Source organism: Leptodactylus fuscus, chromosome 1, assembly GCF_031893055.1.
Source record: "Leptodactylus fuscus isolate aLepFus1 chromosome 1, aLepFus1.hap2, whole genome shotgun sequence".
Taxonomy (NCBI): domain Eukaryota; kingdom Metazoa; phylum Chordata; class Amphibia; order Anura; family Leptodactylidae; genus Leptodactylus; species Leptodactylus fuscus.
Genome location: NC_134265.1, coordinates 334,676,283 through 334,700,335, shown reverse-complemented (window position 1 = coordinate 334,700,335; position 24,053 = coordinate 334,676,283). Strand labels below are relative to the sequence as shown.

General features: G+C 44.8%; 1 protein-coding gene across 5 annotated transcripts in view; it reads right to left on the bottom strand.

Annotated features, from left to right (window-relative positions):
• Positions 1–204: 204 nt before the first annotated feature.
• The window catches only part of CTBP1 (C-terminal binding protein 1), a 195,813-nt gene continuing 171,964 nt past the window's right edge, over positions 205–24,053 (bottom strand). For 2 of the 5 annotated variants that reach the window (XM_075261129.1, XM_075261130.1), the window contains exons 3-9: positions 14,918–15,062; positions 14,599–14,805; positions 8,986–9,200; positions 6,501–6,631; positions 5,889–6,016; positions 5,383–5,500; positions 497–1,466 (exon numbers count right to left, since the gene is read on the bottom strand). In XM_075261129.1, the coding sequence (XP_075117230.1) occupies positions 1,283–1,466; positions 5,383–5,500; positions 5,889–6,016; positions 6,501–6,631; positions 8,986–9,200; positions 14,599–14,805; positions 14,918–15,062 (1,128 nt within the window). In that variant the 3' untranslated portion in view covers positions 497–1,282. Of the gene's footprint in view, positions 1,467–5,382; positions 5,501–5,888; positions 6,017–6,500; positions 6,632–8,985; positions 9,201–14,598; positions 14,806–14,917; positions 15,063–24,053 lie in introns of all 5 variants that reach the window. The other 3 variants (XM_075261131.1, XM_075261132.1, XM_075261128.1) reach the window with 2 other exon arrangements.

Genomic DNA, 24,053 nt, shown 5'->3' with positions numbered 1-24,053 from the left:
CCACCCACAAATATTGGTTATATTTTTTTTTAACCAACATCTGTGTGGAGGACAGCTGGTGAGGAGCCATGGAGGAACAGGTCAAGTGGGAGGTTTTTTTTTTTCTTACCCCTAGCCTCCTGGGAAGGGTAGTCAAAGTTGAGGGTCACCTCTTTCCCAGGATGATCTCAAATAACTAACGCAACCTGTTAAAAGTCTGGGGTTTTTTTTCTTTTTATTCCTTTAAAATAATTCATACAAATGGTTACACGCACAAATGATTTTAACCAAATAAAAAAAAAAATATATATTGCTAGCCTACCACATTACCAGGAAGGAATCAATGTAGGCAATGAAATGTACTACTTTTCAGTAGTCTAGATTTCCCGCATACCACCAATAATATATATATTTTTGTCTTTATTTTTTTTTTTTAAACTGGTGACCAGAAGCTCTATGCCTGTTTATACGAAATCTGAAATTTCTCAAAAAACAAAACAAAACAAAAAAACCAAAAAAAAAACCAAACAACCCATGTCATGGTGTATTTATCTGAAATAAAAGGGGCTTCATGCCAAATAAAATAAGGGGGATCCAAAATATGAAGACAAAAATTCTTCTAAAATTATAAAAAAAATTATATATAACGTAAGACAAGCAGGTAGTTTAAAAAAAAAAAATAAAAAAAAAAATGCACATTGTGGTTTTTTTTTCCAAAAAATTAATAATGGGAAAGATGTATTGTCCTGAGAAGTCTGCCACCCGCTGCAATTACTGGGCATGTCATAACATATAAAAGAAAATTTTTTATTTTTTCTATATTTCAAAAGTGGTTTGCCGATCGCCTCCCTTATGTTAAACCCCAACAATTATGCAAATAAATCCTTTTTTTTAATGTTCTAAAAACTGTACACAGACAAATACATTCATGATATAATAACTACTAGCTTCTCTTGCTTAACTTAGGACCAACAGGAGGACAAAGGACAGTGAGGTCAGTCCACTCAACAGGGACGAACTACAATTTTTTTTCTTTTTTAATGGGGAGGAAGAGGTTAAAAAAAAAAAAAAAAAAAAAAGTTTCCAATTCCTTTCTTCTCGCCTTGTATTCTGCATATTTGGACCGATCTCTAAAAACAACGCATGATCTGCATGAAAGTTCATTTTCGCTTCTATCCAAAAATCCAGAATTTTTTTATTAATTTTTTTTTTTTTTTTTTGTACAACATTTCTGCTTCTTCCGTCTTCGTATGACTTCCAGATCTCCTACGCAATGGGAATGGTCATCGGGTATTGTCATTGGCTACAATTGGTCACTTGGGTGGTCTCTGTCAGCTTCTGGTTTGACGGTTTGGACTGGAGATGGGGCGTGAGGCGGATGGGCCACGGCTGGATGGGCGTGTGATAAAGGCATGGCGTTGGGGACGATTCCTTCCACTGCTGTTGGGATGCCGGCGGGGGCCACGCTTACTACTCCGGGAGGATACCTGTTGGAACAAGGGCACGGGTCAGTCAACTGAATGTTACAAACCATAGAATAGTCTTGTCCTGTCTTTAGTATACATCTTCAATTGCAATACCCAGGACCCCTGCAGATCAGCTCTTTGAAGTAGTAGCGCTCCCCCAGCATTGCTTCCTTCTCACAGGCCATGCGATATCATGTTTTGTCACATGGCCCGCTAGCAGCTCAGTCCTAGTGAAGTGATAGGCCTAGTTGCAAAACCAAGCACATCCACTATGCAATATATGAGACTATGCTTGATTTTCTGCAACTAGTCCTCAATACTCACCTGAATGCTGCACTCTCTAAGCAGCTGATCAATGGGTGGGTGAGGAAGGGGCTAGGTCATTAATAATTAATCCTGGGAAACCCCTTTAATTACTCCATTGTTTCCAGAAACCAATTCACTACGATATCAGAAAATGCTAACAAAAGCCTTGAAAGGCTGCAATTCACAATGCAACCACTGGGTGGCCATAGACAGCAAGAAACATTGTCATCTTGAAAAGATCATCATCATGACAAGTCTGCATACGTCCAACTAAACAGGAAAGTTAAGGAAAGATAGAACCACACAATACAATCAGGGGGGAATTTTTCACTGAGGCCAATTCTGCACCAAATGCTGTCGAGAATGTGCTATTGCATTTAATGGGTGACAGATCAAGGCAAGATACTAAAAATAAGCACCCCTTAGATGAAGGGTTAAAGGTTGACCAGCACCCAGTGCAGTGCAATATAAGGCACCAATATAAGCACCAAGGTCTACAACTACTACGAATCTAGAAAGGGCTTTCCAGGACTAGAGTATTGATCTATCCTTAGGATAGGTTATCGGTATTAGATTGGTCAAGTCCAGCACATGGGACCCCCACCGATCAGCTGTTTGAAGTGAATATGACACTTGGGTGAACTCCACTATAGATCAGTGACATCGAGTCCATTGGTCACACTGTCATGCTGCAGCTCAGCCCCATTCAAATGAATGGAGCAGAGTTGCAGTACCAAGCTCAGACACTATACAATGTATGGCGCTGTTCTTGGTAAGCAGTGATAGTGCCACAGTGCTTGTCCAAAGACGGCAGCCCATTCTATAAGGTGACCTGACGGGGTTCCACATGTCAGACCCCAATAATCCGATATTGATGACTATCCTAAGGGCAGATCAATATCATAGCCCTAGAGGACTGCTTTAATATTAGCAATAGCTAGATATTGTCTAGCAGTTATTAGAGGACTGTGCACAGTAGATTAGTTGTCGGTGACTTACCATTAATAAGTCACCTACTAAAATGTTATTTGGGCACTGGATGCTTTGGCGTACTATGGTAACCTGAAGCGCCACTAGGTTGTACCGGAGAGGCCAATTCTGTGTACAGTCAAGGATATAATCTAATGATCTGTAATAGAGTTACACATAGCTATATGTAACTAAATAACTAGTGACCATGGGTGTAGAGCACCGGTTTTTGGACCATTCCTCCTATACAGACACATGGGCTCCGTGCTTTCCTACACAACGTGCTTTACACTGGTGTAACTTTCTATTCACAACATATTTTTTTAATCTTGACATGTCTGACAGCGAAGAACGATCATGTTAAACCAGGAAATCTATCACGTAGTGAGCATCCCCTGGTCTTCCAGCATTACCTCCGGGAGGCGCAAGATCCCAATCAATATTACAAGACTATAAAAGTGTACGCCTAATGCCGCCTTGTGTCTCGGTCTCTATTAAATATTCAAGAAGCCATGAATATATGTATACTTAGAGCGAGAGGGAATATAGATGCAACGAGGATATAGGGCATGTCCATAGGAACAGGGGGCCTTTAATTTACACGTGTCATAGGTTTATAGTAAGGCAGGTGGAGTATTTGTAGGGGGTTAGTCTATCCTCACAATGGTGCGGTGCGCGGGGGGTTCTCGCCGCAGAACTTCCATTACCGATCAGTCTGCGGGGACAAAGTGCTGACACACACGACAGTAAATCCTGACTACAGGGATGGGGATGGCGGGGCGCAGCACTTCTATACCATGAATATGACCGATTTCTGACACCCGTCCAGCTGATGTACTGCAGACAGAGAAATATCTAAAGCAATACAGATGTAGCAGAGCAGAGTTCACCATGGTGAGAATGTGGTATGTCATAGAAAACTGCAGGTAAACCTACAGAAGGTTTACTGACAAACCAGCTCTGCTGCATCTGTGGGATGGGCCCCAACATTGTGATACCCATGATAAAGGATACGATATAAAAGGGTTTTCAAGGACAACTGGACCCTCCAAAGATCTGTTCTAGCAGTCTCTGGGCGTCGGAGTCTGCTAGTGCACGGGGCGCGGGCATTACTATTCTAGTAACAAGAGTGGCATTGCAGTGCCCCAGAAGTCTCGCTTATAGGATTGGCACAGCAGCCCTGCCCATTCTATTACATCTCACCCAGAAGCTGCTACAACAGCTGATCTGCGCAGACTCTGGATAAACTCTTCATTTAGGTCTGTAAACCCATTTAAGAGCTTGGTCTAGATCAGAATCAATAAAGGAGCCGCTTCTAGTAATGTATTAAACTATAACGCACTCAGCTCTGCTACATCTGTATCTAATGGGCACAGCCAGTAACAGCACCATCTAGAGGACACACTATGCACTACAGTAATTTACCATTTATGGAAACTGTACTTCCAGTTCTAAAGAACTATCCATAACCGAATAATACAGGTGAATATAAGGAACTTTATAATATATCTTATTTAAGAAATCTGTTTCCTTCTCCATTTATCAAGGAGTTACTTTTTACATATTGAGCTAGGGGGAGGATATAGGGACCCCTTCTAACACTCCTATGTTTCAAGATAGGACTACCACTACACAGAAAGACCCCGTGTGAGCTGGATATAATACAGACTCAATGTAAACCGTGCGAGGGAAGATTACGACAAGGAGAGTAGCAGGAGGAGGAAACTGATTTCCTTAAACCACTTCTATTTGTTTTACTCATTTATGAAAGGTGATGTTATAACTGAAGGTACACCAAGCTACAGCACAAACAGAAGTGTTGTCATGGGGGCACTGACAAGCGCTATAATGTATGTACATATGCACTGGTATCTACATGGACCCTAGAGCCATCATTAAAGTCTGTGCACCTTTTGACCTGGGTATACTCTATATTACACATTGGACCGGATTTATAAAGATCAGTGTCCATAACCCCAACCACCAGCAGAGGGTGCACCTCCTATATGATGAGTGAGGCATACCCTCTAAGGGCCATGCACCTGGACTGAAACCTATGCCAACTCATAGCAGTTATAGATTCCCGGCATCATTTACGCCTGGTGTAAGCAACAATAAATCAGCCCTCTCCATGCCTCCTTTTGTGAAAGTGGTGAGGACATTGCAAAGACCATGAAGTAAGTTTTTCTTGGTATACAAGATATAAGTCTGACCTAATCTACCCTCATGCCATCGGTTTTCACCATTCCATATTCTCACACAATTACAGTTGTCAGACTCCCAAAACAGATTCTTAGGCTACGTTCACATCTACGGCAGAGTCTCCTTTGCAGTGTCCTCAGTGCCCCCTGTGCCAGGTCAGGACAAGTTTTCAATCTCTGGATGCAAATAACTCTTCAATGGCTGCAAGCAGGGAAATCCTATTTATAGATGTGGTCAGAGTTATCTGCTCTGCTATTTGCCTCCGGTGCAGCGCTTCAGACACCCATGGCATTAGATCTACCTACAGATATCAACGTAGAGCTACGAGTCCGTGAAAGTGCCATTTGGCTCAGTCAGTACTCCAGCGAAGCGCCCAGGTGTCTGCTGCACCCTGCTGCCTGGGTAAATGACCCCCATCATTGCTTATATTAGTCCCGGTCTAGCAGAGCTCTGTGCTTACCTGTACGCAGCACCGTTCAGTTCTGGATGAACCACCCCAGGATCCATACTGGCCCAATGTGTCGCTGCAGTTAAGTGATCTTTATTCACACAGTTTTTCAGGCTGTCGGGAATACGACCTGTGAAGGGGCAAAGAAAAAAACAAAACAAAACTTAAAAAAAATAAAATGGGTAGATCGCCAGATTTTAAATAAAGCCCAAGTCGGCCCATTCAATTTCAGGGATGTAATTCTTTCGGCTGCCACTAGGGGGAGCTCACCACAATACGTTAAAGTGATCAATGATTGTATTAACAATCCCCACATAATGTGAGCTCCCCCTAGTGGTGCCTATAGGTAGACTAAAGCAGGAAGCTCAGATTCCTATAAAGAACTATAGACCTATACAGATTCCTGGCCTAAACTACATCCACTAACCCCTGCACCACCAGGAACATTAGCCCATATCCAGGCTTACCAGTTGCTTGGATAGCTCATACAATAGCACTGCTGTCTTAGGTCACCTTACCTGTGATGGCTCTGCGGATCTCCCGGGCTGCCTCTTCCCTCATCTCTATGGAGGCCTGCTCACTGTACCAGGCTGCGTGTGGCGTGCAGATGAGGTTGGGGGCGTCTTTCAAAGGACCTTGAGAAAAGCTGAAAGAATAAAGACTTGAGACCTTTGGAAATTGACATTTGCTAAAGTTATCCAGTCGTAAGTCATGGAAACATTTTTTAGGCCCATCCCAGATTGTGCCCCAAATGTGCCAAGTTGTAGTACATTTTTGACACTAAGGCACAACTCTGTTCCTGTGCCCTGCTTGTCACTAGACGGATGACCCCAAACCAACCGGATGACTAGATAGATGACCCCAATCCACCAGAATTACCTCAGGGAATTATACCGGAAATCTACACAGCTCCTGACACTGGAGTTCAGGCGCACTACATGCGCAAGGACTGCCAAGAGGTCGAAACCTCTCCCCACTTCTGGCATGTGCGCCTGTTGGAGGGTGAATTAAGACTGAAATATCTGTAAGATCCCCTGGCTGGTCCATACCTATGGGTGCACTGCCTAAATCCAGTCCCTATACTGGAGGGTCAGACAATATCCACAGTCCATTCTCGTAATACACAGTACCTGAAAGGTTCAGATTCATGGACGTCTAACGCTGCTCCTCGTATCCTCCCCTCCTTCAAGGCTTGTGCTAGTGCCTTCTCATCCACCAGGCCGCCTCGGGCTGTGTTTACCAGGAACGCTCCTTGCCTCATCTGCAGAAGAGATCCAGAAGTCAGGGACCACAGCCACCGTCTTGTTTTTGGGCTACTCCATCATAGACCGGGTCAGCTTTTATGGGAGCAGGGTATGGGGCACTTACCGCCCTGTATAGAGGTGGTGACATGGGGGACACAGTCCAAAGAGGAATAGGATGAGCGCACTATTGGCAAGGGGTCCACCAGTGCCAATTATGGGTGAGGGTGTCTGTACAGGCAGCAATAATGGGAGGTGGGTGGAAAAAGTCTATTGTAGTGCCCATTTCCCATAGCCACACAAAAAAAAAAAGAGCAGACACTTTACATACACAAATAAGGGAAAGCTAAAATTAAAGGTGAAGTCCTTAACACACAGACTGCAATAGGAAATCCAGAAAAACTTTGAATACAGCTTTGGATGTAAAAGCTGCAGGCTATAAACTTCTACAAAAAGGTATACAAGATGACGGCACACCTTAGTTATACTGTATACGGTTGTGAGTGACTCTCAGGTAATGTACGGCTATCTCTTACATCTCTATGGGGATGGTCCTATTATCTCATGACCACTAGAGGGAGATAGACGGCCACCAGAAAACTAAAGGCAGTGAAGTTACACCGAGTGGGCAGATAGATGGATAGTATGTAAAATATGGGGGATAATGGCTCCGGCAAGTTGTGTCTGCTCCGCCAATATATTATACATGACGTGTGCATGGGACAAGCCTCAGGCAAATGTATTTAAAAAAAAAAATCTGAATTCAGAATCTTAATACTAATAAAGTGACATGGCTTTCTGAAGGTACTTTCCCATCCAAGTTAAATTTTAAAGGGGCTCAACACCATAAATGTGGTGAGGGGTCCCAGTCCTGACCCACCAGGCACCAGTCCGGTGTATAAAACCCATCATCCTAGGATCCTGAAACTTTGCCATCATTACCTTTAATGACAAACCTTATACTCCATTCCCTATCAAAGCTGCAGTCAGGATTCTGCTAGCTGTGCATTTCCCTCAGATCCAATAATACTGTGCCACTTTTTAGGACCAAATACAGAATTTTTCCCTTAAAGAGCCAATTCTGCGATACGTTCCTAGAACTGGCTTAGGGACATATTAGAGGGTCCGACCTTTCTCTAGAGCAGATTCATCCTGGACATTAGTGGTGGTCCGAGATATCTGACCAGTCATCTTCTCACGTGTCTATGACATAGCAGAAGAGTCTCAGGCTGGATCTGCCCTTTAAATTCCAGCCGCAGTCTATTATATCTACAAGTATTAATGTGTCGTAGGATTTATTTGCCTAAATAAACTTGCATGCGGCCATGTATTGCCCTGACTCTTGGGGCGTCTCGTACAGACATTACTATGTGTTTATTTCCTCTCCGTCTCATTAGCGTCTCGCTGGGTACCACAGATGAAATATTCATTCCGAGCAGTGCGGATATTACACAAGCTTCCAATATTTGCCTGAACACGGGCTCCTGCTGTACGCTGGCAGACAAGGAGCGACTCCTCAGCATCTGCAAGGAGATCACTACAGAAACAAGATAGTTTATTATAAAAAACCCTAAGATCCTGCTTGGTGGGACCATCTGTGGTTGGTTCTTCCACTAAACCACTACCTCCACCAGATTATCCAGAAAAACACTGTCTTGAACAGAGTCCAGACCAGAGGTCACAAATCTACAGGAGAGGACTCAAACCTGACTGAAGATCTAGAACCTGACTGAAGATCTAGAACCTGACTGAAGATCTAGAACCTGACCTCAAACCGAAAATGAGCAGTCTGTGGGCCAGGACACCATCTATATAGCCACGGTAGAGTTTCCCCTGGCCATGGACGCTGGAGTCTAGCTCCCCTATAGCAACGGCACAAGCAAAATTGGCATCAAACAGGGAAATGCCAAGTGTCTACATTTCATTTGCCCTATGGCAATGGATGCCAATGACTGGTGTCCCATTGAGGGGAACAAGGGTCTGAAAGTCCTCATTGCAAGAGGGTGACATAGCAATGGGGTACTTAGAGCATGTCCACTCCCATGCCAACAGGGTGTAAAGAGACTGGTTCCCCCATGGCAAAGTAGTATAGGAGGTTAGCTTACCCCATGGCGAAAAGGAGTGGAGTAGGAGGAGGTATATTTCCCCCATGATAGTGAGGCAGAAACGTTGTCCCCTCCAAACACTTGGCTCTTCCCACGCCAGAAGGGTACAAAGCAAATAGTATACACCCAAATCAATGGTACCCAACAAAGTGACATTACAAAGGCCATAGTCCCAATAAATATACTCAGCCTGGAAGGAGAGAACCTGGAACCTTTCACAAGTTTCAGACCCCAGTAGAGCATATGAAAGGTAAATGTCCAGCACCTACCTGCTTGATGGTGAAGTCATTAATAAGATGATGGTTGTGCTCATTTAAGCTGCAGTGCAGTGTTACACAGTCACTATGAAACAGAAGGTCCTGGAGAGTGCTGACCCTCTGCAGACCCAGAGCTCGCTCAATCCCATCCGACAAGTAAGGGTCATAGAATATGACATTGAACCCAAAAGTCTTTGCCCTCAGAGCAACTGCTTGACCAACCCGTCCTGTAACGGAAGAGAATGGAAACTTGTAAGCATCACTTATACATGACACAAACTTCAGCCAAACGTCGAGGGATGGAGAAGGCCATTGACTTAATCTCAGTGTATGTAGCGCCTAAGACATCAGGTCAAGGCGGACAATACCCATTAGATTGACCATTTGGCCAAAAAGCTCACTCATCTCTGAGCCATGGATCAGCCATGTTGAAATTCAGGTAAATATTTGAGGCTCCTGACTCGCCCAACATCTAAGAGCCAGCAAACATAGTGTACTTAAAGGATTATGGTGGAGAATCTACGCATGTTGTACTTTTATAAACAGAGGTCATACGTGTACTGCTGCTTTAAAGGGACTGACTGCCACACTGTTTGGCGGTACAATACCAATAAATTATCAGCTCTGTCAATAAACAGTTATGGCTATGCAACGCTGGGAATTTCTCCCCTGCAGGCTCCACAATAAGAGCTGTAAGACAGGATCTTGGCACAAACTACATTAAACCGAGGCGTGGCGCAAGTGCCTTTAAGTCAATTGGAACAGACAAAGCCAGACAGTCCTGTGGAAATATGACACTTGGTACAAATCCACCACCCATCAGCACCACTCCCTTCCCATGGATTACTAGATTTTTTTTTCCCCTTGGCATTAAGTCATGGTTTGCAAAACACTATCTATAAGGACATCTCTAAGGGAGCGTTCACACTACCGTCGGTCTCCGACATGTAGTGTCCGCTCCTAGTGTCCGCTCAAAATCTGTCACGGACACTAGGAGCGGACACTAGATGTGTCCGTGACACCTGTCATTCACTTGAATGGGCATCGGGTGCGTTCTTTTGCACTCCGTGCCCGTCCTTTCCTGTCCGCAAGAGAAGATGTCTGACTTCTCAAGCGGACAGAAGAACCCTGCATGCAGTGTCTAGTGCATCTAGTGTCCGCGACAGATTTTGAGCGGACACTAGGAGCGGACACTACATGTCGGACACCGACGGTAGTGTGAACGCCCCCTAAGTCTAGAAGAAATTGTTTATAGCAGTTCATAAATATTATCTAGTAATATGTTCGGTAAGTTTTATAAGACCAATGAATTACATCCCCTTGTAACAAAGAGATTGTTCAATTAGTGTTTTGTTATACTCTGCTGGTGCAGTCACTGTGTACATACATTACATTACTTATCCTGTATTATACTCCAGAGCTGCGCTCACTAATCTGCTCATGTAGTCACTGTACATATACATTACATTACTTATCCTGTACTGATCCTGAGTTACATCCTGTATCATACTCCAGAGCTGCGCTCACTATTCTGCTGGTGCAGTCACTGTGTACATACATTACATTACTTATCCTGTACTGATCCTGAGTTACATCCTGTATTATACTCCAGAGCTGCGCTCACTATTCTGCTGGTACAGTCACTGTGTACAGACATTACTTATCCTGTACTGATCCTGAGTTACATCCTGTATCATACTCCAGAGCTGCACTCACTATTCTGCTGGTGCAGTCACTGTGAACATACATTACATTACTTATCCTGTATTATACTCCAGAGCTGCGCTCACTAATCTGCTCATGTAGTCACTGTACATATACATTACATTACTTATCCTGTACTGATCCTGAGTTACATCCTATATTATACTCCAGAGCTGCGCTCACTATTCTGCTGGTGTAGTCACTGTACATATACATTACATTACTTATCCTGTACTGATCCTGAGTTACATCCTGTATTATACTCCAGAGCTGCGCTCACTATTCTGCTGGTACAGTCACTGTGTACATACATTACTTATCCTGTACTGATCCTGAGTTACATCCTGTATTATACTCCAGAGCTGCACTCAAATCTGCCCCAGTGACTCCACCAGCAGACTGGACTTACTAAAGTAGTATTCCTAACCAGAGTGGGCAGAGGGTGTTCCTTAAATAACAGGTACACTCGCCAGGCCCTGTGGCTGGAGGGAAAATGTATGCCAGCACATAGCTGGCATACATTTCTCACATCATTTACGCCAAACATTCGCAGATTTCTACCTACCAGCACACCATGTGGCTAGGAGTGGTATTGCAAAACAAAAAAAAACATTACTACAAATACCTTTATGACCTGGAGTATGAGGTACCACCTAGGGAAGTGCCATAAAGCTAAAGACCAGCTCTAGCAGGTATACCTTTGTTTCACAGATCTGGAGCAAAGTGATAAAACCGCACTTCTAAGAACCTTCTAAGCCCAGAGTGCAGACTGTGTCAATGTAATGATCACTCAGGAGAATTTGGGCTCTTTAAGACGACCCACGTGAACTCACAAGTGCGATTACTTTTCACCTACGCACAACCCATCAAAGTTTCTCACTTGGCACAGAACGCCGCGCTTTGGGCATAACAGCAAGTTCTATCTTAACTTTTTCCCTTTACTTGGAACTAACAGCTCGGGCAATTTTGTCAGCTGCGGTCCAGCTCCTGGGTCCAATGGAAATCATAGCATGGACGTGAATAAAGCAGTAGCCAAAACCTGTCAGGTTGGGTTCTGCATCTGCTTTTATTGTTGTCCAAGCTGTAATGGAAAATTTGGCACAACAAATTAAATCTGAACTGGGGAGATGGCCGCTGCCAAGTTTCAGCAGCAACAGTCTTTATGCCTATTCCCCATCACTAACTAGATATCTCACGTTGCCAGCGCGCCTGAACAAAACAAAAATTAAGCTAAAAATTAAAGACAAAAAAAATAAAATAAAATACATAAGTTGAATGCTCAGTATCCACCCCTCCAAACATGTATTAGAAAGACTAAAGCGCAACCGAAATTTTAGGTCATAAATAAATTTTGTAATATACTTTAACAAATTTTGGCTCCTTTGTATGAAATCCTGCACTCACTCTTTCCCTTGTTTCTCTATTTCGAGCTGTCCTCGGCCTCACATTGTCTACAGAGTAGGGGGCTGCGTAATGTGGAGAGAGGTTATGGGGGAAAGTCACTTCAAACAGCTACGTATATCTCGGTATTATAAATCATAGAAACTTGCTTTTGGTGTCATATGAAAGGAGATGCCATTCTAACTGTAGATTTCATACAGGGACTCAGGATTAGGATTTTATTTTTTTATGTAGATTGTGAGCCCCATTGTTCTATGCAGGTGCTGCTATACACATCCCAATCCTGACTCTTCAGCCAGTTATCTCTGTAAACCACACAGGTAAAGCTTCAGTAACATGAAAGATGAGAATCTTTTCCATAGGACACCAAGAACAAGTTTCTATGATTTATAATGCCCCAGAAGGCGGCCCATTTGAAGTGACCCTCCCCCACCCTCATTTTCTCTTCACAGCCCGTACTCCGTACACAATGAGAAGCAAAAACGGATCCGAATAGAAAAGCAAGGAAAAGGAACATGACAAAACTGAAAAGAAAAAGTATCACCAATCCAGCAGGATAAGCTCATGCATACGGGAGGCTCGGTGGTAAATATTGGTGCAAAGGAGGAGCGGGCATATTGGATATGAACATGTCCAATCCTTTGTTGCCATAAGAGATAATGAACAGACAGAGGAGTCAGCCAATACCTTATTAACCCTACCTATACCAAAGTAATAGGTCTCACCCAGACACAACACTGACAACAAGGTGATGACACTTTTTGGCATTACCTATCCTGAAAATATCTAAACCCCGTCACATAATATCCATATAAAATGTATTGTACAAAGGACAGTCTCTACCCTAAAAATGCCTTAACTCATGTCTGACCCACAGACATGAAAGTCCATAGATAAACAGATATGGTGGAGCCCACCATGAAGCATCAAGGAGCCAGAATTTGCAAAAGTGCTGCAGAAATGTTGACCTTTCATAAGTCACAATACGTCTTGGGGTGGCCAGATATATCAATGTATATATGACAGAAGAGACCAAAAGAATCCAATGGCTGCTCAAAATTTGAGCAGACTGAAGGGATCAGCCAACGACTAATGAAAAATTGTTGACTGTCAGAAGCAAAAAAACAAAACAAAAAAAAAAAAACAACATTCTGGTCAGCAAGGACCATAGATGGGAGCTCCAAGACTAAATATTGACAGCCTATACTAAGGCTAGGCCCCTGATATCAGTGTGGTGTAGCATGACACCAGACAACTGTTCAACACAGTATATCTAACCATGCCATACAGTGAATTTTAGGCAATACCATTGAGTAGCTCAGGCTTTACTGTACCATCCAATGCCTACTGGCTAACTCAACTTTTTGAAAAATGTTACAATATCACGACTTTTGGAAAACCAATTTTGAAAGTTCTGATCACATTCATCACAAATACAGTGAAACCTCTCCACTAGGGTTGAGCCGATCTTGACTTTTCAGGATAGATTTTTAAATCAGATTTCCGATCCTTTTTCAGTCGAACCCGATCTCGATCCCAATTCTGATCCAAATGCAAGTCAATGGGATTTTTTTTTATTAATTGGAGATCGGATTTTAAAAACAATCCTATTCACTATACAGCATGGAATCTAACAATTGAACGCTTTAATTGTTAGAATCCATGCTGTGTAGTGATTTTTTTTAATCACCAAGTAGCCAGAGGACTTTTTTTTAATCCTCTGGCTACTTAGTCCCCCCTGGTGTCCACTTACCTGCAGAGATGGCTGGTCCGGTGCCCGGTGTTCTCGTTCTTCTTCACCTCGCTGCCCCCCAGGTTAGGAGAGTGTGGGCGGGTTAGGAGAGTGTGGGCGGGTACTGGGAGGGGAGACATCACGTCTCGCCACCCTGTACTGGCCCACACTCTCCTAAGCCACAAGCCCCGCCTTCTTCCTAGCTCTTTAACACTAACCTGGGAGGCGGGGGCAGCGAGGCGAAGAAGAATGAGAATACCGGGCAGCGGACCAGCCATCTCTGCAGGTAAGTAGCTACTAGAGATGTTAGCTAGTCTCCCATTAGAATGAATGGACGCAGCCGGCGCGCAGGGGGTTAAGGCTGTGTGCCGGCTGCTTCCATTCATTCCTATGGAACTGCAGCGCAGCCTTCACACTGCGTATACACGCCGCTCAGAATGAGTGGAGCGTATACTCAGTGTGAAGGCTAACATTGTTAGCTTTTCCCACAGTGCTTGGCCAGTAGCAAAGCATTGTGGGAAATAATCACCGATCTCGATCCCACCTAAAAAGATCGTGTTCGGAATTCCGATTGCGAAATTTTCTCTATCGCCGAACGGAATCTGATCTTTTCTGAACATGATCGCTCAACCCTACTCTCCACCTCTAATACCACATACTGTGACAGGTTTTAAGGTTTCCATAGTAGCCCTCATTTCAAGACCAGTTTTTCATGCAATTTTGGGCTGTTGTCTCAAAGAGGTTTCACCGTTTTTACTATTAATTCGTAACCTTTAAGAGGAACTTACCTAGTCCTATAATGCCTAAGGTTTCCCCCCTAATGCGAGCAGCTCCGGATGCAACTTCCCTAATCTGCTCAACGCTCTGGACTCTCGTGCCTTCTCGTAACGCCTGGTGCAACCACGTTGTTCTCCTATACAAGTTCAGAATGTGGCACATTGTAGAATCCGCCGTCTCTTCTACGGACGCTGCTGGCACATTGCACACTGCTATACCTGGATTAATGGTGAAGGGATAAGAACATTAGACCCCCCACATAAGACAGCAGAATCAGAACCTTAACCCAAGAAAAGACATTCTCAGCATATATCAAAATGGAAAACTTACCTAGATCTCCAGCTGACTTAATGTCAATGTTGTCGAACCCGCTCCCAATTCGGACAATTATTCGAAGAGCCTTGAACTTCTCCAAGTCCTCTCGCGTTAAAGTGATGGTGTGATACATCAGGGCGCCCACTGCTTCATTTAGTACCTGGAAATAAGCAAAGGACCCTGTTATTTTTACCGCTCAAGGACACCACTAACAAATAAAGACACCATTTTTGTAAGAGGAGAAATCAAAATTTTAGTTCTGGTGTCATCCACTCCCCCCCCCTCCTCCCCCAACGCACACAAACACCAGGACGTGCCCAAATAATACCCTTGAACAATACAAGGCCCATGTATGTAGTCATAAAAAAATAAAAAAAATAAAAAAAAAAACACACACGGGAAATCTAGGTCTCCATGAACGTGTGATGTACATGGGTGGGGTGGCCACCTGAGCATCAGAGACAGACAATACCAGCGACACCTGTGTCCATGTCTCTTAGGGGGAACAGTAACCATGACAAGCTGCATGTATTTTTGTATAGAGTCATTTCTACAACCTATAATTATATATAATCATTGTTCATCTTTCAGTTGTCAGGAAATGCTGGGAGTTGTAGTCTGCATTGATCCATCACCGACGTGCACTCACTGTTTACATACATTACTTATCGTGTACCTACCCAGAGTTACTCCAGAGCTGCACTCACTATTCTGCTGGTGCAGTCACTGTGTACATACATTACATTACTTATCCTGTACTGATCCTGAGTTACATCCTGTATTATACTCCAGAGCTGCGCTCACTATTCTGCTGGTACAGTCACTGTGTACATACATTACATTACTTATCCTGTACTGATCCTGAGTTACATCCTGTATTATACTCCAGAGCTGTGCTCACCATTTTCCGGTGGAGGTTGGCATTCCAGATCTGACTCCACCCAGAGCGGTATTCACTGTTCTGCTGCTTGCCACTGGAAAACAGTCCTCACACAAGAGCTAAAATGGGCATCTATAATGCAGAAGAGTAAAGAGCTTTTCTTACTTCAGGGCCTAGTGCAAAAACTAAACTTGCAAAAACGCAGCAGATTGGAGATTTCAGCTCTGAAGCCCTCAATTATGAATGGAATTCAGAATCATTACAGGGTAGGTAATGTATGTACACAGTGACTGCACCAGCAGAATAGTGAGTGCAGCTCTGGGGTATAATACAGGATGTAACTCAGGATCAGTACAGGATAAGTAATGTAATGTATGTACACAGTGACTGCACCAGCAGAATAGTGAGTGCAGCTCTGGAGTAGAATACAGGATGTAACACAGGATCAGTACAGGATAAGTAATGTAATGTATGTACACAGTGACTGTACCAGCAGAATAGTGAGTACAGCTCTGGAGTATAATACAGGATGTAATTCAGGATCAGTAATGTAATGTATGTACACAGTGACTGTACCAGCAGAATAGTGAGTGCAGCTCTGGAGTATAATACAGGATGTAACGCAGGATCAGTACAGGATAAGTAATGTAATGTGTGTACACAGTGATTGTATGAGCAGAATAGTGAGTGCAGCTCTGGAGTATAATACAGGATGTAACTCAGTATCAGTACAGGATAAGTAATGTAATGTGTGTACACAGTGATTGTATGAGCAGAATAGTGAGTGCAGCTCTGGAGTATAATACAGGATGTAACTCAGTATCAGTACAGGATAAGTAATGTAATGTATGTACACAGTGACTGCACCAGCAGAATAGTGAGTGCAGCTCTGGAGTATAATACAGGATGTAACTCAGGATCAGTACAGGATAAGTAATGTAATGTATGTACACAGTGACTGTACCAGCAGAATAGTGAGTGCAGCTCTGGAGTATAATACAGGATGTAACGCAGGATCAGTACAGGATAAGTAATGTAATGTGTGTACACAGTGATTGTATGAGCAGAATAGTGAGTGCAGCTCTGGAGTATAATGCAGGAAGAACTCAAGATTAGTACAAGATGAATTTCAGTTCAGACTGAAGCTGTACAATAATAAAATCCACAAAATACATACCATGGCTAAAGTGACCCCCTCCCTCTTCATAGCATCCAATTACCATCAATGCTGCTTCTTGCTTATAAACCCCTCCGGTGCCGCTACACTTTGGCATACATTTGCCTAGCACATTTGTCCCTGGGGGAGGCATTACACCATTGTGTTCCAGCTCCTGAGTGCTATGCCACAAGCTCACATCCTATGCATTGAACTCCATAATTTTATGAGACGCACCGGCCCTAAAGGCCCATAATGCTCTGAAGCGCGGTGGGGACCCGACTCTTACATAACCACTGCATAATACAAGCAGATCAGGCCGCAGTCATCATCTACTTGCTCTCTGCCTCCCGCTGAAGAGATTTCCAACACTGGCTGGGCTCAAATGGCTGCAACATGTTGACGCGCTCGTATTTGCAAACAACCATCAGACACAATCGGCTCTGCGAGTGTATTATTAGCAGCTCTGTGGTTTCCCATTATCCTCAAATGCTCTGTGATCTGTACTCAAAAGATGAAATCTCACTTTGTTGCTGGTGGCAGTGTTAAATACTGGTGAGGCGGGAAGAAAAGCCGACCCGAAAAAACACAGCTACTTCTAAGACGTAGGTACAAATGCAGCAGAGCCAAGTTGGTCCTATGGCAGAGCAACAGATCACAATGCAACGTGTGTGGTTATACAGGCAGCCATAACAGCTACTACTGACACGTCCATTTCAGAGGAATATCATTCTGGAGTGTCTTCACACATTGCAGTGTTCTGCGCCTCTGTTATTCCTCCTGGAAATGTCATGTGAGGTTTGTGAACGACATCCTGGAGGTTTGCGAGTGACATTTCCAGGAAGAATTATAGAGGGACGACAATTTAAAAAAAAAAAAAAAATGCTCCAGAAATAGGATATTATCAGGAGAATGGAGGTATTTACTAAAATTGTCAAGTCCATAGAGTAGACAGGACCTCTAACATACCATGTATACATGATAAATTCAGCTCTGCTACATCTATATCATGTGCACCCATCTATCTATATCCTGTGCACCTAGGCACAATAAATTGGCAGGTTTGGGGGAAACTTATTAGTAGAAATAATAAAATCTAAGTAACTTTAACCCTTCCCTGGTGATGCGAGGGGGAACGCCATGTGCTTGTGCAGGTTGTGTCCATGTCTGCCTGTAGTAGTCCTACAATGTAATAAGTCACAGCTGTGTAGGGACGCTGTTTCGGAGACTACCCCCCACAGATCACCTCCACTGGTGCCATGAGCTCACTTCCAGCATTACTGACGTCTGGTATATGCAGTGCAGAAAATTCTAGGGGGTTTCCTAAATCTGCTGGGTGTGACCAGTCTCTATTCTACTCCATCCTAAATGACCTTTAGTAAAAGCTAGATCTGGAACTCGGAAATTGTTCATTTCTTAGTTATAAGGGGAAGTTCATGTGTCATTTTTGGAAACTCATGTTCCCTTCTGCTTAAAAGGGATATTCTGATTTCAGCAAATGAACAAAAAAAGTTTCTATTTTCTTCACAACATTTGCTATATCAATCCCATCACAACTGTCAGTCTCCACTTGACACTCCAGCGGGCTCTGGCTAGTGGCCGGGTGGCAAGTGCAGCAAAACTGTTATACAAGTAATAGGAGCAGTGCAAACGCCCCATACGCTGGAGTGCCGCTTCTACTACTTGTATAGGAGTGGTGCTGCATTTACGCCCCGTCCACTAGCCAAAGCATGCTAGAACAGATCTGTGCAGGATCACATACTGGTCACCCCTTTAAGGCCAGGAACACACATAGCGTAAACACTGCGATTTGGCCACAGCGTCTTACAGTACCTGCAAAATGGATGGGAACCTGACTAATCCCATACACACATTTCAGAGAGAGAGAGAAAAAAAACAAAAAAAAAAAACACACACACACACACACACACACACACACACACACACACACACTGCAGCGGATATACTACGATTTAAAAAAAAAAAAAAAAAAAATGTTTGCAAATCGCAGCATTGTTAATTATACCTATGGAAATGCTGGTGGTTTCCATATACACTCACCGGCCACTTTATTAGGTACACCATGCTAGTAACGGGTTGGACCCCCTTTTGCCTTCAGAACTGCCTCAATTCTTCGTGGCATAGATTCAACAAGGTGCTGGAAGCATTCCTCAGAGATTTTGGTCCATATTGACATGATGGCATCACACAGTTGCCGCAGATTTGTCGGCTGCACATCCATGATGCGAATCTCCCATTCCACCACATCCCAAAGATGCTCTATTGGATTGAGATCTGGTGACTGTGGAGGCCATTGGAGTACAGTGAACTCATTGTCATGTTCAAGAAACCAGTCAGATGATTCCAGCTTTATGACATGGCATTGCATTATCCTGCTGAAAGTAGCCATCAGATGTTGGGTACATTGTGGTCATAAAGGGATGGACATGGTCAGCAACAATACTCAGGTAGGCTTTGGCGTTGCAACGATGCTCAATTGGTACCAAGGGGCCCAAAGAGTGCCAAGAAAATATTCCCCACACCATGACACCACCACCACCAGCCTGAACCGTTGATACAAGGCAGGATGGATCCATGCTTTCATGTTGTTGACGCCAAATTCTGACCCTACCATCCGAATGTCGCAGCAGAAATCGAGACTCATCAGACCAGGCAACGTTTTTCCAATCTTCAATTGTCCAATTTCGATGAGCTTGTGCAAATTGTAGCCTCAGTTTCCTGTTCTTAGCTGAAAGGAGTGGCACCCGGTGTGGTCTTCTGCTGCTGTAGCCCATCTGCCTCAAAGTTCGACGTACTGTGCGTTCAGAGATGCTCTTCTGGCTACCTTGGTTGTAACGGGTGGCTATTTGAGTCACTGTTGCCTTTCTATCAGCTCAAACCAGTCTGGCCATTCTCCTCTGACCTCAACAACGCATTTCCGCCCACAGAACTGCCGCTCACTGGATGTTTTTTCTTTTTCGGACCATTCTCTGTAAACCCTAGAGATGGTTGTGCGTGAAAATCCCAGTAGATCAGCAGTTTCTGAAATACTCAGACCAGCCCTTCTGGCACCAACAACCATGCCACGTTCAAAGGCACGCAAATCACCTTTCTTCCCCATACTGATGCTCGGTTTGAACTGCAGGAGATTGTCTTGACCATGTCTACATGCCTAAATGCACTGAGTTGCCGCCATGTGTTTGGCTGATTAGAAATTAAGTGTTAACGAGCAGTTGGACAGGTGTACCTAATAAAGTGGCCGGTGAGTGTAGGTATAATGAGGGCAGAAATACCGCAGAGCAACATGACACTGAAAAAAGAATCAGGAAAAAGAGGAGGGAAAAAAAGTTGCATTTGCACCGCAATTATTATCCACATCGCTTTTTGGCTGTAGATCGCTACGTGGGGCCTTAGCCTAAAGGAAGAGTCACCAGTAGAGATGATCAGGCGATCCGAACAGCACGCTCCCATAAAAATGAATGGAAGCACCTGTGACGCCGGCCTGCCGCCAGCAAAGTCAGCGTCACAGGTGCTTCCATTCATTTCTATGGGAGCGTGCTGTTCGGATCGGCTGATCCGAACAGTGTTCGCTCATCTCTAGTCACCAGGAATGAGTCAATGGAAGTGAACACTGCTAGATACATCCGGGTCATCAGAATGTAACACATTTTATGAAGTTTGGTCCTCCATTGCAGAGGGGTTTATAAACTGATTATGCAAGTGAGCGGCCTAGAGAACAGAGGGAGTCTCCTGCACTCCAGGTTACTCAGCAGCCTAGAAAACAGAGGGAGTCTCCTGCACTCCGGTTACTCAGCAGCCTAGAAAACAGAGGGAGTCTCCTGCACTCCAGGTTACTCAGCAGCCTAGAAAACAGAGGGAGTCTCCACCACTCCAGGTTACTCAGCAGCCTAGAGAACAGAGGGAGTCTCCTGCACTCCGGTTACTCAGCGGCCTAGAGAACAGAGGGAGTCTCCTGCACTCCGGTTACTCAGCAGCCTAGAGAACAGAGGGAGTCTCCTGCACTCCGGTTACTCAGTGGCCTAGAGAACAGAGGGAGTCTCCTGCACTCCAGGTTACTCAGCAGCCTAGAGAACAGAGGGAGTCTCCTGCACTCCAGGTTACTCAGCAGCCTAGAGAACAGAGGGAGTCTCCTGCACTCCAGGTTACTCAGCAGCCTAGAGAACAGAGGGAGTCTCCACCACTCCAGGTTACTCAGCAGCCTAGAGAACAGAGGGAGTCTCCTGCACTCCAGGTTACTCAGCAGCCTAGAGAACAGAGGGAGTCTCCTGCACTCCAGGTTACTCAGCAGCCTAGAGAACAGAGGGAGTCTCCAACACTCCAGGTTACTCAGCTGCCTAGAGAACAGAGGGAGTCTCCTGCGCTCCAGGTTACTCAGCAGCCTAGAAAACAGAGGGAGTCTCCTGCACTCCAGGTTACTCAGCAGCCTAGAGAACAGAGGAAGTCTCCTGCACTCCAGGTTACTCAGCAGCCTAGAGAACAGAGGGAGTCTCCTGCACTCCAGGTTACTCAGCAGCCTAGAGAACAGAGGGAGTCTCCTGCACTCCAGGTTACTCAGCAGCCTAGAGAACAGAGGAAGTCTCCTGCACTCCAGGTTACTCAGCAGCCTAGAGAACAGAGGGAGTCTCCTGCACTCCAGGTTACTCAGCAGCCTAGAGAACAGAGGGAGTCTCCACCACTCCAAGTTACTCAGCAGCCTAGAGAACAGAGGGAGTCTCCTGCACTCCAGGAGACTCCCTCTGTTTTCTAGGCTGTTGAGTAACCTGTACTCCAGGTTACTCAGTGGCCTAGAGAACAGAGGGAGTCTCCAGCACTCCAGGTTACTCAGTGGCCTAGAGAACAGAGGGAGTCTCCTGCACTCTAGGTTACTCAGCGGCCTAGAGAACAGAGGGAGTCTCCTGCACTCCAGGTTACTCAGCAGCCTAGAGAACAGAGGGAGTCTCCTGCACTCCAGGTTACTCAGCTGCCTAGAGAACAGAGGGAGTCTCCTGCACTCCAGGTTACTCAGCTGCCTAGAGAACAGAGGGAGTCTCCTGCGCTCCAGGTTACTCAGCAGCCTAGAGAACAGAGGGAGTCTCCTGCGCTCCAGGTTACTCAGCGGCCTAGAGAACAGAGGGAGTCTCCAGCACTCCAGGAGACTCCCTCTGTTCTCTAGGCTGCTGAGTAACCTGTACTCCAGGTTACTCAGTGGCCTAGAAAACAGAGGGAGTCTCCTGCACTCCAGGTTACTCAGCGGCCTAGAGAACAGAGGGAGTCTCCTGCACTCCAGGTTACTCTTGCCCCTTGCCCATGATCACTCCACCTGCTCCTTATGCTTCAGGCTATAGTGGATGTAGTGCACATATGCAGATACTGCAAGTTACGTCAACAAGGAAGAGGACCAGGCGAGAGACCAGGGCCTCGGGAAGGCGGCATTTTTGCTGACCTAAGCCAGTCCAGGACAAGCTGTCCTGGACTGGCTTAGCATCACCGTTTCTGCAGCCCGACACGGGAAGCGAGCGGGTATTGGGGCGTCCCTGCTGGACACAGCGCTGCTCCAGCGGCCGCCCCTCATACTCAAGCAGAGAGCAGGTCCTCTCCCTGCCTGCGAACGCCGCTCACTCCGCTCGGCCATGCCCCTTTCTTGCGACCCCGCCCCCTCAGCTCCTCCAGGGAAGGGGGGGGTTCTGACGCCGCTTCAGGCGGCAGAAAGCCCAGGTTCACCCCTGCGAGAGACTCCGAGTGACACTCCCTTTAAGTGGATAGAAATCTGTCCTGTCATTTGATGTGATGATATAGGTACAATGCTCTGATATCTATACGGTTACAGGCTCCAAGGACAGCAAGCAGCAGACAATCACACTACTTTATAGTTGTGTAAGGAGGCATATGCAGTAATTTATTTTCCAAGTGTGGGAAATAGAAGTCAGTGCTATGTGGACTCAGGCCAAGGTCACATGCTGAGGAAAACGAGTCTTTGGCCTTTGTGGAACTGAAGTGGGAAAAAAATAAAAAGCTGGGGGCCACACGGTGGCTCAGTGGTTAGCACTGCAGCCTTGCAGCACTGGAGTCCTGGTGTTCAAATCCCGCCAAGGGCGTAAAACCATCTGCAAGGAGTTTGTATGTTCTCCCCGTGTTTGCATGGATTTCCAGCCCTTATTCCAAAAAAGACATACTGATAGGGAAAAATGTACATTGTGAGCTCTATGTGGGGCTCACAATCTACATTTAAAAAAAAAAAAAAAAACCTGGTTTTACAGTCCCATTAAAATGAGAGCCACAAGCCACAAAGCAAAATTGTAGCTTTAAAAAAAAAAAAAGAAAAAAAAAATTGCTATGAAAAAAAACTGTGTGGCCTTAGTCCAAGTGCATTGTTTGGATACTGCAGAGGTAGGATCAGGTTAAGGACGGGGAAGAGTATAGACCTCTGGTAGTCCTGTCTTATCCCTTCTTCCTTAGCTGATACTGCAGAAAGTTACAACAGCAGGAGAATCTTACCAGCTGTTGTAACATGACCCAAGCAGTGTGTATGTGCACTGTGCATAATATGTAATGTTACACTGAAGGAGGGGACACCACACAATCTTTGCCCTGGGTGAAGAAATGGACAGTTACAGCTCTGTCATATTGCATATTTGCTATATGGATATATTCTGTAAGCTGTATATAGCTGTAGTATCCTTGCAGTATGTAAGAGCATTAGCTAGGCTGAAATGATAAAAATTGACCATTCCCATGGACAATTCATCAGTATGCATAATTAGGGGCTGACAGCTCTTCTTCCATGTTGCAGTTCATAGGGGGTTAGTATTGTCCCTCAAACATGCATTCCAACATGGCATACGCTGGGTAATGGAGGGCTTATGTGAAAACATTTGGCCAACGAATAAAGGGGCTTTCCTACTGCAAAAGCAGCTTAGAAACGCAATGTATACACAGAACCGAAGATAACCTCTTTCCAAAGACCCTATAAAGGCATACAGACATCACCAAAGCTCAGGTCCCTAAAAAGCATCTGTTATGGCAGACAAGGCCATGAGTTACATAGTGGCCATACCACTCAATGATTATATGCAATACATTTTTATATAGATATGTACAGTAACCAGTGGCATAAC